This window comes from Monodelphis domestica, chromosome 6 (assembly GCF_027887165.1).
Source record: "Monodelphis domestica isolate mMonDom1 chromosome 6, mMonDom1.pri, whole genome shotgun sequence".
Classification (NCBI taxonomy): Eukaryota; Metazoa; Chordata; class Mammalia; order Didelphimorphia; family Didelphidae; genus Monodelphis; species Monodelphis domestica.
Window position 1 is genome coordinate 179218117 of NC_077232.1, and position 16323 is coordinate 179234439.

The 16323-nt window shown below is 36.5% G+C and overlaps 1 protein-coding gene across 1 annotated transcript in view; it reads left to right on the forward strand.

Annotated features, from left to right (window-relative positions):
• The window catches only part of C6H4orf51 (chromosome 6 C4orf51 homolog), an 82312-nt gene that overhangs the window by 46454 nt on the left and 19535 nt on the right, over positions 1-16323 (forward strand). The window contains exons 4-5 of the mRNA XM_016423195.2: positions 7901-7955; positions 8233-8306. Of these exons, the coding sequence (XP_016278681.2) occupies positions 7901-7955; positions 8233-8306 (129 nt within the window). The remainder of the gene's footprint in view (positions 1-7900; positions 7956-8232; positions 8307-16323) is intronic.

Consider the following 16323-nt stretch of genomic DNA (forward strand, 5'->3'; position numbering starts at 1 on the left):
GTAGGATGGTCATTTTTATTATATTGGCTCGTCCTATCCATGAGCAGTTAATGTTTTTCCATTTGTTCAAGTCTAGTTTTAGTTGTGTGGCGAGTGTTTTGTAGTTGTGTTCATATAGTTCCTGTGTTTGTCTTGGGAGATAGATTCCTAGGTATTTTATTTTGTCTAAGGTGATTTTGAATGGGATTTCTCTTTCTAGTTCTTGCTGCTGAGCTGTGTTGGAGATATATAGAAAAGCTGATGATTTATGTGGGTTTATTTTGTATCCTGCAACTTTGCTAAAGTTGTTGATTATTTCAATTAGCTTTTTGGTTGAATCTCTAGGATTCTTTAAGTAGACCATCATGTCATCCGCAAAGAGTGATAACTTGGTCTCCTCCTTGCCTATTTTGATGCCTTCAATTCCTTTATCTTCTCTAATTGCTACTGCTAGTGTTTCTAGTACAATGTCAAATAGTAGAGGTGATAATGGGCATCCTTGTTTCACTCCTGATCTTATTGGGAATGCATCTAGTTTATCCCCATTGCAGATGATATTAGCTGTTGGTTTTAGATATATACTGTTTATTATTTTTAGGAATGACCCTTCTATTCCTATGCTTTCTAGTGTTTTTAATAGGAATGGGTGTTGTATTTTATCAAAGGCTTTTTCTGCATCTATTGAGATAATCATGTGGTTCTTGCTAGTTTGCTTGTTGATGTGGTCAATTATGTGGATGGTTTTCCTAATGTTGAACCAGCCCTGCATCCCTGGTATGAATCCTACTTGATCATGGTGAATGATCCTTCTGATCACTTGCTGGAGTCTTTTTGCTAGTATCCTATTTAAGATTTTTGCATCTATATTCATTAGGGAGATTGGCCTATAGTTTTCTTTCTCTGTTTTTGACCTGCCTGGTTTTGGAATCAGTACCATGTTTGTGTCGTAAAAGGAGTTTGGTAGAACTCCCTCTTTGCTTATTATGTCAAATAGTTTGTGTAGTATTGGGATTAACTGTTCTCTGAATGTTTGATAGAATTCACAGGTGAATCCATCAGGCCCTGGGGATTTTTTCTTAGGAAGTTCTTTGATGGCTTGTTGGATTTCAATTTCTGATATGGGATTATTTAGGAATTCTATTTCCTCTTCTGTTAGTCTAGGCAGTTTGTATTTTTGTATATATTCATCCATTTCTCCTAAATTGGTGTATTTATTGCCATATAATTGGGCAAAGTAATTTCTAATGATTGCCTTAATTTCCTCTTCATCAGAGGTGCTGTCCCCCTTTTCATCTTTAATGCTGTGAATTTGCTTTTCTTCCTTCCTTTTTTTAATTAGATTGACCAGTACCTTGTCTATTTTGTTTGTTTTTTCAAAGTACCAGCTTCTTGTCTCATTTATTAAATCAATAGTTCTATCACTTTCGATTTTATTAATTTTTCCCTTAATTTTTAGGATTTCTAATTTGGTTTTCTGCTCGGGGTTTTTAATTTGATCGCTTTCCAGTTTTTTCATTTGCATTTCCAATTGATTGATCTCTGCTCTCCCTTGTTTATTAATATAAGCATTCAGGGATATGAATTTACCTCTGATTACTGCTTTGGCTGCATCCCAAAAGGTTTGAAAGGATGTTTCGCCATTGTCATTTTCCTCGATGAAATTATTAATTGTTTCTATGATTTCTTCTTTAACTAAACGATTTTGGAGTATCATATTGTTTAATTTCCAATTGGTTTTAGATTTGGTTTTCCATGTACCATTACTAATCATTATTTTTATTGCCTTGTGATCTGAGAAGGCTGCATTCATTATTTCTGCTTTTCTGCATTTGTGTGCTATGTTTCTGTGACCTAATGTATGGTCAATTTTTGTGAATGTGCCATGTGGTGCTGAGAAGAAGGTGTATTCCTCTTTATCCCTATTTATTTTTCTCCATATGTCTATTAATTCTAATTTTTCTAAGATTTCATTCACTTCTTTTACCTCTTTCTTATTTATTTTTTGATTTGATTTATCTAAATTTGATAATGGTTGGTTTAAGTCTCCCACTAGTATGGTTTTATTGTCTATTTCTTCCTTCAATTCTCCTAGTTTCTCCATTAGAAATTTGGGTGCTATATTATTTGGTGCATACATATTGATTAATGATATTTCCTCATTGTCTATAGTCCCTTTTAACAAAATATAATTACCTTCCCTATCCCTTTTGATCAGGTCTATTTTTGCATTGGCTTTATCGGATATCATGATTACCACTCCTGCCTTCTTTCTATCAGTTGAAGCCCAGAAGGTCTTACTCCATCCTTTAATTCTGACCTTGTGGGTGTCAACCCGCCTCATGTGTGTTTCTTGAAGACAACATATGGTAGGGTTTTGGATTCTAATCCATTCTGCTATTCGTCTACGTTTTATGGGTGAGTTCATCCCATTCACGTTCAAAGTTATGATTGTCATTTGTGGACTCCCTGGCATTTTGATTGCCTTCCCTAATTCTAACCTATTCTTCTTCGGCTCTACCTTTTAGTCCAGTGATTTACTTTGAAACAGTCCCCCTTGTCCCCTCCCTTGATGTTTCCCTTTTTAGTCCCTCCCTTTTTGTTCCCTCCCCTTCCCCCCTCTCTTTCCCTCCCTTTTTGTTCTCCCTCTCCCCCTCCCCCCCTTGGTTTTCCCTTCTCCTTACCCTTGTTGGGTAAGATAGAATTCAAGATCCCAATGGATCTGGATGTTTTTCCCTCTCAGAGTTGATTTCCCTGAGATTGAGGTTTAAGTAAACCCCCCCCCCCCTCTTCCTCTCCTTCTTATAGGAGTTTTCTTCCCCTCCCCTTCCCATGTGAATCTTTGTGTGAGAATGATTATTCTATTTGGTCTTTCTTTACCCCCTATTTATACATTACATTTTCCCCACATATTAGTATACATAGGTTGATATAAATGTAGTCCTTATAGAAGAGAGTTTGAGTAAAAGAAGAAGATAACATTTTCCCCTTTCCTTAATATTTACCTTTTCAGGTATTCCTTGCTCTTTGATTTTCGGTATCAAACTTTCCACAGAGCTCTGGTCTTTTCTTTGCAAAAAGTTGGAAGTCTTCTATTTTGTTGAATGCCCATACTTTACCTTGGAAGTATATAGTCAGTTTTGCTGGGTAGCTGATTCTTGGTTGGAGACCCAGCTCTCTTGCCTTTCTGAAGATCATGTTCCATGCCTTACGATCATTCAGAGTAGAACTTGCAAGGTCTTGTGTGACCCTGATTGGCATTCCTTTATATCTAAATTGTCTTTTTCTGGCTTCCTGTAGGATTTTTTCTTTTGTTTGATAGCTTTGGAATTTGGCAATTACATTCCTGGGAGTTGTCTTTTGGGGGTTTAGTGTAGAAGGTGTTCTGTGAGCTCTGTCAGTGGCTGTATTGCCCCCTTGTTCTAGAATCTCTGGGCAATTTTCTTTGATTATATCTTGTATCACCATATCCAGTTTGGTGTTTATTTCTGGCTTTTCTGGGAGTCCAATTATTCTTAAATTATCCCTTCTCCCCCTATTTTCCAGATCTATCACCTTGTCGGTGTAGAATGTAAGGTTCTTGAAGGTGGGAATTATCTTGTTTGCATTTGTATCCCTAGTGCATAGTATGCAGGTCATAAATGTTTTGCCCTCCCCCCTTTCTTGTCTGTGTCCATCATGAGAATACCAGTGGAGTATATAGGTTGACCATTCCTTACTCTTGACGTATGACATAAACTTCTTTTTCCATTATACATTTCTTTAATGACATTCTCCATTCCCATCTTATTCATAGTCCTCTATTTGTTGTGTACTGCAGCCTGGTCACATCCTCCATTTGTCTCTCTTTTGCCCCGTTAGTAATATGTTGGCAAGTGGTACTAAGAACAAATTGAAGATGGTTCACATAGCAATGGAAGATAAAGTGCTATAAATGTGGGGAAACAGACTAAAATCTAGCCCATGGGGATTGGATGTAATAACAGATGACAAATCAAGAATGCAAAATGGAACAGTAGCAACGCTTTCTTTTTATATCAAGGAACCACACCCCTATGTATCTCTACTAGCCATTCCTCTAGGCTAGAACTGGGGCTAAAGTAAATGAGGGAGGGATTCTTCATGATCTTAGCATCTTCTGAGTTTAAGATATTCCAAACCCTACATAGGACCCAGCTTCATATACCTCTGCTATTCTAGCACTGGGGCTTCTTCATTCCCTCCTGTTCCCCTTTGCTGTCTCTGTCTTATTTCTCAAGAAGAAATGGCAAAGAGTATAATTACATAGCACTTTGCTACTTGGAAGAAGCTCAGAAAGACTTCAGGCTCAATATCTTATTTTGCCTCTCAGTGCCCTTTGGAGATAGGTAGAAAGAGGAGATTATTTTCCCAAATGTATGTGCAGAAAAATGGAAGCCCTTAGAGGTTAAGTGATTTACCCAAGGTCCAAGAATATTTTTACTTCAGACTCAGTTAAGCATTTCTAATAAAAACATTTATGTTATTGCTCAGTAAAAGAATTCTTTAGAGACTACAGGAATTTGAACCGAAAGATTCTTTAGAGGTCTTCTAGTCTAATCTCCTCATTTGGTAGATAAAAAATGTGAATGTTCCATGCCTATAAGCTCTGCCTGCTCCAATTAGATTTCTTAAAGGCATGAACTAACTATGCTGTCTATTTGTAATGATATTTTTTAAAATTAATTTTATTTTTTCACACCTTCTTTATCATCCCCCCCCCCAAAGAAAAACAAAACTCCTATTACAAATATATAAAGGATATATAGAGGAAAGCAAAATAAATTCCCTCACTGGCCATGTCCAAAAATTGCTTTAATCTGCACTCTGAATCCATTTCCTCTTTTGTCAAGTGTGTAGCACTACAGTAATACGTCATTTAGCCACAATGGAGAATCACCATTTCAGGTCAATTGAATTTTCTGGTTAGTTGAAACACTTTTTTTTTCTAAGTTGGATGTTGAACACCTTCTAGTTCCCTCTATTTTAGAGGGAGTGGAGGTATACAGATCCTCCAATAGTGGCCCTTTGGAGATATTAAATGGATAGAAATAATCTCTGTACTTGGGTTTAAGGTAGTTACAGGACTTTGATGAGCATGGCAAATGGCATCAAACTCTGTGAACGAAGTTTTGTTCTATTCACTGTCCTTTTCCATCAGTTTTGCTGATCTTTATTTTGTCCCTAGACTCTTATTTCAGTGTCCTCTTCAGATACTACCACTTCCCTGTTGCCAACACCAAATCACAGAATCTTAGAGATCAAAGAAATCTCACGTGCTGCTGAATAAGAATCACTTATACAAAAATCTCCTTCATGTATGTTTTATCTCTCAGTAAAACATAAGGCTCTTGGGGACAGTTATTGTCCCATTTTTGCTTTCATATCCCTGGAGTCTAGCACAGTGCTTGGGATATGGTAGACACTTAATAAATATCTCTTAATTGCAGTGAATTGAATTCCTAACATTTGGCCATCTAGCCTTTTGCTGAAACATCTGTAGTGAGTAGGAATCTACTATCTTCCAAGGCAACCCATTACATTTTTTGGACAACTCTAAATTGTTTAGAAATCTTTCATTACATCAAAACAAAGTCTGCCTCTTTATAACTTGCCCTGATTCTTCCCATTTCCCCTTCTAGAGCCATTTTCCCACTAGATCCTTCTAATACATGACTGCTCTTCAGATACTTGAAGATAGCTATAAAATTGTCCTTCCTATATCTTCCCTTCTCCAGACTAACCGTGTCCCTAGGAATGATGTCAAATCATCCTTCACCTCTCTATAGTCTTTGTATACATGCCCCCTCAATTTCAGCAATATCATGGCTAAATGAGATGTCCTGAATCTGACACAATAAAGCTGTGATCTGACCAGAGCATTCTGGTCAATGCAGGTACAATAGCATTAGCTTGGGAGCGCTCTCTTCTTATTGCCACTTCATGTCAATTTCACAGCCCATTAAAATTGATAAGATAGCCACATCTCCCTTATTCTTTTACTTGTGAAGTTGAGTTTCTGAATCTGAATATCATACTTTATATTTATCGTTCTGATTTGTCCCATCATCCTACCCCTTTGAGATCTTGTTAAATGCTTACCATCACCCTCCATGTTTGGTGTCCTCTGACTTTTGTGATGATCACAAATTTGGCAATTCTACCATTTATGCCTTTATGTAAATGATAAAAATGTTGAACATAACAGGGCTAAGGACCGATTGATATTGAACCACTAATACTTACCCTTTAGATTGCCTAATTGAACCAGTTCTAATCCTATCTAAATATACTATCTTATACCACACATCTCTCCATTTTGTACTTTGCTGAAATCTAGATTAACTTTGTCTATTACATTCTCTTGATCTATTATTTTGCTAACCCAGTTTAAAAAGGAAATGAGCTTACTCTGACATATGACCTTCTTTGGAAAGGTCTTGGTGATTGTTTCCTTTTCCAAATGTTTGCAAAACATTTTAAGAGTATGCTATGGAGTTTTGAGAGAAATTTAAATGAAATCCAGGTTACTGGATTAGAGTTTGGAAAAACTTCAGTTGCTTCCCTTTTTTGAAAATTAGTGAAACGTTTTCATGGTTCCAATACTGGACTATCTCTACTGCCCTCCATAGTCTTTCAAAGACTACTCACGTGGCTAAATAATTGTATTAGACTATTTTTTCTGTACTTTACAATGTGATTTTTTTTTGGGCCTAGTGACTTGAATGCATCAAGAGAACCTAGGTATTTTCTTGCTATCTCCTAGGTATTTCTCCTGGGTTTTCAATTGTATGTAATCTTTTTTTGTTTTATCATTCTTAGCCTTAAGTTTATTCTTTTTCACAGGGAAAAGAGAATCTCCTAAAATAAGGGTAAACAGTATAGGAAACATAACAGTGGGATCTCTGGAGTTAAAGTACAAGAGACACAACCTCTCTAACCCTTCAGGGCTACCCATAGACCCCTCAAAGAGAGAAAGTAACCATCTTCTGAATACCCAATTTGCCAGTGAGTGGATATTAGGCAAAATTTCTAAAACAATCAGTGCATTTTCCTGTATTAACTAGCCTAGTCTCAGGAAAAAGACAGGATTTTGAGAACTAAATGTCCCAGGATCATGATTCTTATTTTATATAGGAGTCAAAAGTATAGATGATTGAACTCAATGTCAGATGGTCAACAAACCTTTATTACTGTTTACCAAGCATTGTAGAAGACTCTAGGTAAAGAAAGGCAAAAACAGTCTTTGTATTCATTGTACTGAGGGAGACATATATAAATAACTAAATCCAAACAGGATATATATAAAACAGATGAAACGTAATTTCAGAAGGGAAGGAAATAATTTCTGGAAAGAAGTAGAAAGGGCTTCTGCAGAAGGTAGGATTAGAACCATTTTAAATCAAATCTTATTTTTTCAATGAATGAAAATACATTTTCTCTTTCTTCTACTTCCCAATTTCCTCTCCTCATCCTGAAAAAAAAAAGGGGAAGATTTTATTGATGGCTGTTAATTATTAGCATCCCTACAGAAATAACAAAGGCTGGAAAAAGGGTAGATTTTTTGGGAAAAATAATGAGTTCTGTTTTGGACATATTAAATTTGAGAAGCTTATGGGGTATCTAATTCAAATGTTCAGGGAGTAGTTGATAATAAAAGACAAGAGCTAGGAGAGAAACTTTGAGTTGTGTCGGTAGCTCTGAGAGTCATCTTAAGAAAGATAATTCAACTCACAGGCATAATGATATCATTGATGGAGGAGAATGTGTAGATAGAGAAAAGGAAAAGGTCTAGGACCAAGTCTGAGACTTTCTTTTGACATGAGAAATTGATGGCAAGGAATTAGGTTAGATTTTATATTCAAATTGGAATCCTTAATGATTTATCACTTTTTTCCCCCTCCAGATGCACCAGGTTGTGCATCCTGATGTTTGTATCACCGCAACACAGAAAAATTTTGGTAAGTTCAAAACTCGCCATTGGGTTTTTCTTTTCTTGAAAGTTGTTTCACCCTGTCTCTTTTTTGGTTCTTTCACTCCTGTATTTGTTTTGTGGCTACATTTTAATCTTTGTCAGAGAGGATTCTCATGGTGACATGGATCAGCTCTAGTTTACTCCTCCATCTTGGCTCTGCCCCCCAGGACTTCTTGAAATAAAATACTTAGGACCTGAATAGATTTATTTTCTCACATAATCTCTGACAATTTTTATAATAAATATCTCTGCCTCCATTCTAGATACCCGATCAAAATCAGCAAAATATGGAACCATGAGAAGCTCAGCTCCAAAAAGGAGGATCATTTCAAGTCAAGTAGGAACCTTTCCATAACCATTTTGTGTTTGAGATGGAGGTCAGGAAATGGAAATGTGGGAATGGAGAAGGGGGAGAAACATCAAGATATGCAAATTTGGTTCATCCTGCCTGAACATCAGTCAACCAAACAATAAACCTCTATTGTATGCCAAACACTGAACTGAAGATTGGAGATATAAAGTAAAACCAAAACTAGTCTTTGAACTCAAAAAGCTTACTTTCTAATGACTCAGACTCCCCAATAGCACCATAGGCCATTTCTCCTGGAAATCTTAAAAAACAAAATGACTTGTTTATGATCTGACATATACTAGCTATTTGATCATAAACAAGTTATTTAACCCCTTCTTGCCTTCAGGCAACTCTCAGTAAATACTGACCCAAAAGATAGCAGCAGAATCTAAGGTTCGGACCAAAGATGAAGGTGGTGGTGATGGTAGTGGTGAAGGAAAAAACCCAATATTTTCTCCAAGATTACTTATTAATATTATTGATGCTGTCTAAAGTAAATTTCTTTCTCTCCCTTGCTGCTCTCTTGATGTCACCTGGAGGCCAAATACAAGTGAGTAAATTGAGATAGATGAGCCACCACCAAGGGAAGCTAAGAGTCATGAGACAGGAAGTAAAGGAGTCAAGAATATCTTGACCCAGCAGAACAATGCCCCCCTGGGTGACCCAGGCAAACTAAGAAACTATGGTTGGTTCCTGATATGTGACATGAGAGTTAGTGGGTAGAGAAGACTTTATAAGGTGATCTAAGAAGGAAGTGGGGGTCTTTGGTGTGCTGTGAATGTTGCTGACTAGACCTTTGGTGGAAAGTAGCAAGGCCCACAATGATAGCCACAGATTAGCTAGTTAAGTACCTACTTTTGCCTCTCCTTCCTCCTCTTCCTCCTTTTGATTTAATAATAGGTATTATTATATGACTTGTCTAGGGTCATACAACTAGGAAGTGTCTCAGTCTAGATTTGAACCCAGGATCTCCCATTTCTAGGACTGGCTTTCTGTCTACTGAGCCACATAACTGCCCCCTCCCTTTCTTTTGCATGAGATTTTACAAATGAGTTTATGTCCCAAACCAGGGTAACCCTTGGCTTCCATATCTTTCTGCTTGGAAAGATCAAATGTCTATTGACTGAGGCATTTTCTGGTCCATCTTGATTTCCTTGTTGTGGTGATTACTCTGCAGTGGCTAAATTTTTTAAGGAAATGGTGATATTACAAGTTGACACCTGATTCTATATTCATTTCTCCTTTTTTTATGCTTTAAAGTGTTTTATTTTTTATTTTATTTTTTAAACATTATTTTATTTGGTCATTTCCAAACATTATTCATTGGAAACAAAAATCATTTTCTTTTCCTCCCCCCTCCTCCCACCACCTCTCCCATAGCCGACCCATGATTCCACTGGGTATCACATGTATTCTTGACTGAAACCCATTTCCCTGTTGTTGGTATTTGCATTAGAGTGTTCATTTAGAGTCTCTCCTCAGTCATATCCCCTCCACCCCTGTAGTCAAGCAGTTACTTTTCCTCTGTGTTTTTACTCCCACAGTTTGTCCTCTGCTTGTGGATAGTGTTTTTTAGATCCCTGCAGATTGTTCAGGGACATTGCATTGCCACTAATGGAGAAGTCCATTACCTTCGATTGTACCACATTTCTCCTTTTTTAAAGAGATACTCATAAATAACTTCTTTAGGTCAAAATGTATCTACTTTAATTATATCTTTACTTTTTTAAAAAAAATCTTCAATTTAATGTTGATTTTGATCTTTGTCCAACATGTTTTTTTTTTTTACATGCAGTTTTTTTTTTCCCCATAGAGTTCAATTTCAAATGACTATTACATTGGTAACCCATTGGTAACCTGTTAAAATGAATTACTGGGTGTCATGGCACACACCTGTTTCTAGGGCTGCTGAAGCTAGTGGATTGTTTGAATTTGGGAGTTCTGAGCTTTAATAGAACTAAAACCAATCAGATGTCTGCACAAAGATGGGCACCAATATGGTGAGCTCTGGGAAGTAGAAGGCCACCAGGCTGCCTAAGAAGGGGCAAACTGGCTTAGGTCAGAGAATCGGAGTTGTTTAAATCTGTGCCAATCAATTTTGGAACTGAGCCTATGAATGGCTTCTGCATATACAACCTGGGCAAGACACAAAGACCCAATTTCAAACAAAAAAAATAGTAAATGAATTATTTGAGATATTATAATGTGGTCACCTTGTCTTGAACTCTTCTTGTCTTTCTTTTTGAAGAAAGCATTCATTATATACAGGAATGAAGCCTCTGTGAGACTTTGGTGTCTTATGTTTCTTGATCTTGTCATATTTTTTCCAGCATATTTATTATACTGATTTGATTTGGGGAAGTTTTATTGAGTTCTTTGTAGAATTCCTCTGCCTTCACATCCTCTCTAGTAGCTGTTGTCATATAAGTTGCAATTATTTTCATTATGGTCTTTTGCTTGTGCTCATTATGACTAGCACTGCAATGAAATGAAAGAACCAAATGCTCCATTTAGGGATGTTTCTTGTTGTTTTGGGATGTATCATAAAACCCATGCTACCAATTCCTTTGTCTGCCCCGGCAAAGGAAATTTGTCAGCTCTCCTTCCATTTAGCTTTGTATTCCTTTGGTTTAGTTCATAGCAAGAACGTTGGTGATTATTGAACATTTGCAGGGCCAGCTATTAAGTTAATATTTATGGGTACTCCAAAATGAGGTGATTCTCAACGTCCTTGGCCCTCCTTTTCTGCCATTTCATCAGGGTCCCTGGAGAAGTGTGAGGAAACTATACAGGATGGAAAGGCATTTTGTACTTTACTTTGTTTCATGGTTGGCCATCCATGCTAGAGAAATTTTTATCTAATAACTAACTTTTCTATCCCTACCTAGGCTGCTCCCCAGAAAGCAGACCCAACTTTTTGGCTGGAACATTCTATCATGAGGGAATCTCTTTGAACTTGTATTATTTTAGAATAGCATTCTAGAACTCTAGGGTCACCTCCCAACCACAATAAGGTATTGGGGTAGCGTTTTTGCTTTAATTAAAAAATAGTAGTAACAATGATGATAGTAATAACCATGGTGTGTATATATAGCTTTAAAGTTTTTAAATAGCATTACACAATTCACTTTAGCAAGTATTTCTTTTTCTCAGGGCACTGTTCTAAGTGATAAAACTATAAAAGCAAAAGCAAAACCAAACACATTTCTTGCCCTCAAAGAGCTTTAATTCTGCTGAGGTATTCAACATGTAAACAGATAATTAGAAGATAATCTGAGAAGTGAAAGATCATTAACAAGTGAGGAGTTCAAAAGTGGCTCTTATCAGAGGGAAGGTTTGAGCTGAACCTTGAAAAAAGCTAAGGAATCTAAGAGGAAAAAATTAGGAAGGGGAGTACTTTAGAAATAGAGGATAGTCTGCATGAAGGCACCAAGGCAGGAAATAGAATACATCATTTGGGGGACAACAAATAGGGCAGACTAGCTGAAATGGAGAATGTGAAGGGGCAAAATGAATCTAGATAGGTGGGCAGGGAACAAATGTTAAGAGGACAACCTGGAATTGACCTTTTTTTTGTTGTTGTTGTTCAGTATTTCCCGGTTGGGATAAATTGCTTCAAAATAACTTTGTTAGTTGGAGACTATAGTTGCAGCAGCTAATCAGAGATAATTATTGGTGTTTTATAGAAGGGACTGATTTTAATGATCCTCTGAGGCAGTGTGGTATGGTAGATAAGAGATCTGATCTGGAAGTTGGGAAGCCTTAAGTTTTTAAGATCATAGATCAAAAACTGGAAGGAGAGCTCAAAGGTAGACCTTCCCTTTCCATTATTGTGTGGTCACCTTGTTTAGAACTTCCTGACTTTTCTTCTTGAAGAAAGTATTCATGATATATAGGCATGAGGCACACCCCTGCTTCTAGGGATGCTAAAGCTAGTGGATTGTTTGAATTCAGGATTTTACAGATGAGGAAGTTTTAAAGAAGAGGCCAGTGAATTTCCCAAGGTCACATAAGTTGTAAGTGACAAAGACAGAATTTGAACCCAGGTCCTCTGACTCCCCAGACAATGTTCTTTACACTCTGCCTTGTTTTCCCTTTGATAACTTTTGCAGTAACTCTGGGCAAGTCATTTAGCTTAACCTCTTAGTGCTCTGATCCGCATGGTGGAGGGAGTTTCTACAGAGAGTTCCTTATACTGGTAAAATCACCAAAAACTACTCCTATGGAAAAAAAAGTGGTTTAGTTTTACATTAGAGTAATTATTCCCAACACTATTAGATATTTGGTTTCTATTTTTACTATTATTAATAATGTAGCTGTAAGTATCTTTGTACAGCTAGTACTTTTAATATTATATACAGTTCACCTCAAAGTGCTGGAGATCCCCCAATGAATGAGGAGGTCTCCTCTGCTTTCATGTTCACTTTATTAGTTGGGTGTGGGGGTGGTGGGAGGCAGTAGAACCCTAAGGGAAGGCAGGAGCAGGAAGAAAGAGTGCATATATATAGGGTCAATAGGGGTTCACTTATATCTACAGTTCCAGTGATCCATGAAAGATTTTAGAGCATATCCCCCACATAGAAGGGGGCCCTACTATATTTGAGGTATATGATAGTTGTATTGTTTTGTCAAAGGCTCAGTTTTATGACTTTTGTTGTATATTGAGAAGTCTGCAGTGCTATCAGCAATGTACGTGTGTTCCTGTTTCCCAATGGCGTTTTCATTTATTTCTATCTGTTTCATTGGTATAGATTATTACTAAATAACTGCTTTAATGAGAATTTCTTTGATTATTGATGAAGTCAAATTTCCCTCAATGTTTCTTTCTTTCTTTCTTTCTTTCTTTCTTTCTTTCTTTCTTTCTTTCTTTCTTTCTTTCTTTCTTTCTTTGTTTCTGTTTTCTTTGTTTCTTCCTTCCTTCCTTCCTTCCTTCCTTCCTTCCTTCCTTCCTTCCTTCCTTCCTTCCTTCCTTCCTTCCTTCCTTTCTTTCTTAATTATTCACATTTTTTATATCCTTTATCCATTCAAGACTGAATATTTCCTTTAAAGAATACTATTTAATTCATTTGAATTTTGAATTTTATCTTAGATGTTTGTCACAATTTCCCCTGTTAATTTTCATTTTATTGTGGTGATATTAATATTATTTTTGATTGAACAGAATTTTAAAAAATTATATAACTAAACCTGTCCATTGTATGCCAAGTAATTTTTTCCATATGACTTACAGATAAGAATTTTTATCCACTCCATTTTTGGGATAAATGGAATATACTAGTTTCTGTTGTTTTCCTTAATAAACCTTGTAGGTACTGAAAGCCTTAAAAATCACACACCATCCTGAATGGATTTTTGTTTTTTCTTTCAAGACTGCCCAGATGAATTTCTTGTAAGCTAGCCAATCTAATTTCTCTGATCACTTAATATGGATTCAATTAAGATTCTACATCATAGCACACTCAGATGTAGAGGGTCCTTCCATTAGGTGTCCCCACCATTACTTGCATGTGCCCCACCCCCATCACCCTTGATCCTAATTCTTTTAGAGAATCTCAGGCAAAGATATGAAAACCTTGTACCTAATTAGTTACAGAACTTAATGTTAAATTGAACAGTAATCAATCACCTTTTCTAACTAGCACATTTCACTTGCTTAAGAACTTAAGTCTGATCCTGCAAGGAAAAGGAAATCATGATATTGAGGATAATTATTGGTTCATTCATTTGCTCATTCCAAATATCCAATAGATATTTATTGAGCCTCTGCTATTTACAAATCCCAGTTCTGCAACTGAACTCTAGTTCTAGTTTCAAAAATCATTGTTAATCAGATCAATAGCAATGATCAATCTTAATCACAGAGAAATGATAATTAAACAATTCCCTTCTCAGTGTGGGTGGGGATAGGATATGAGAGTGGAAAGTTGCATATGCTATAAAATATAATTTTGATTTTGCTTGAACTGCTTTTCTTCCATATAGTATGTGGGAGGAGAGGTAAGTTAGAAAAATCATGGTGGTTGTAAAGATCAAGGAGTATTAAAAAAATTTTAAAGGGGGGAGAAGAGCTCTGTCAAGAGTCTTGCTGATAAGGAGATGTCAAATTTTTGAACTTGGCTAATGCTGGAATTTGTTTTTCAGGACTATATATAGAAATTTTGGAAGGTCTGTTTATCATTTAAAAGAATGGATTCAATGGGTTAAGGCATATTGAGATTATTAAAATATAACTTGAGAAATAAAAATAAACTTTAAAAACTTAGAGGAAAAAGGATAGAAGGAGTTTTATTTATGTCTAGTTTCAACAGCTATATGAAAAGAAATTATATTTTCTTACAAAAAAATAGCAAAATTGGATCTGCTCACATTTATTAGTCTCCTAAAAAGCTACTCTAAAAAAGGGTGAATCACTTTGCAAATAATCCCGTGTTATAGAACAATTGGTTGCCAATCCCCTACTGGACTGTTAACTCTGTGAGGGCAGAGATTATGTCTTTCTGAAAGTTTTTATCTCTCCAGTGTCCAGTGAGGTGTTCTGCACAAAGCTGATGTTCAAAAAATGTTTGTGAATGAATGAATGAATGAATGAATGAATGAATATAAGAATCTTTCATAATGAGAGGTGGCATTGATACAGCACTTCATAGTTTTTGAGTGAGGTCTCATGGAAAGAGTACTGAATTTGGATTGAGAGGGCATCAGTTGGAATCCTGGCCCTTCTACTTATAGTTCTGTGTCCTTCTCACTTGATCCTCATAGCAACGCTGGTAGGGGCACTAAAATCATTCTTATTTTTTCCTTTTGAATTTATTTTTAAATTAATAAGCATTTCTTTTCAATACTTCCCATTCGCCCAACTTAAAACAAAAAAGAAAGAAAAACAAATCCCCCGCAACTAGTATGGATAATTGAACAAAACAAAATCCCACCTTGTCCATGTCCAAAAATGTATGTCTCAATCTGTGTCTTGAATCTATAATTTCTCTGCAGGAGAGAGAAATTCTGGATCATCACTTGTTCTCTGGAATCATGCTTGGTCACTGAATTGATGAGGGATTTCAGGTTCTTCAAAATCATTTATCTTTGCAAATGCGGTTCTCTCATTTTGTAGGTCTGAGCCTGAGAGCTTAGATGACTTGTCTGTAGTCACATACCAAACGGATGTCAGAGATGGGATTTGAACTCAAGGCTTTGCTGCCTCCAACTCCAATATTCTTTCTACTAAACCTAGCATAGATTAGGGAAATACTGAAATGGCTCCAAACGGAACTAAAATGCACCCTATTCCATTAAAGCTAGGCAATTATTTCTCTTACTCTTTCCATTGGGCTGCACTGTTTCAAGAGATGTAGTAAACACTCTTTCATTCCTTCTCTAACCTAGACTTAGTTCATTTTGAACTTCTGTTGTTTTCTGACTCCTCCTTTTCCCCTCAGGACCATAAGGTTTAATTTGGGCTTTTAAACTGAAACCAGGTGTTGGATATAACAAAGGCAAAGTAATAATCAAGAGAGGCTGTCCAGCCCCTGTGGAATGTGTTGGTCTTCATGACTCAGGCTCTCCTGGCAAAGACAGCTCACTGAGCAAATCACAGAGGCAGGCGGCAAAGAGCCCAGACCAGGCGGATTTGGCCTTACCAGTCCAGACAGAGCTTGTTCTTCTGCGGAGCTGGAAGAGGGCCTTGGAAATATTCTCTAACTCAGTCTATGTGCCTGAAGCCTCACAGAGTTTTTAGTTTAGTTTTTTAAAGTCATTTTTTAAACATTTCAATTAACAATCATTTATTTTCTTACTTTCCCTCTTCACCCCCAATTTTAAATAAAAAAAGGAAAAAATGTGTAGTCAAGGAAATCAAATTCCCAAATTGTCCAGAAATGTATATCCCATCCATCACCCTTTGGAATGAGAGTTAGTCACTGCATTAATCAGAGATATTGAGTCTTTCGAAGTGTTTCATCTATACCATATTCCCAGTGAATTATGCTCATTATTACACCCCCAT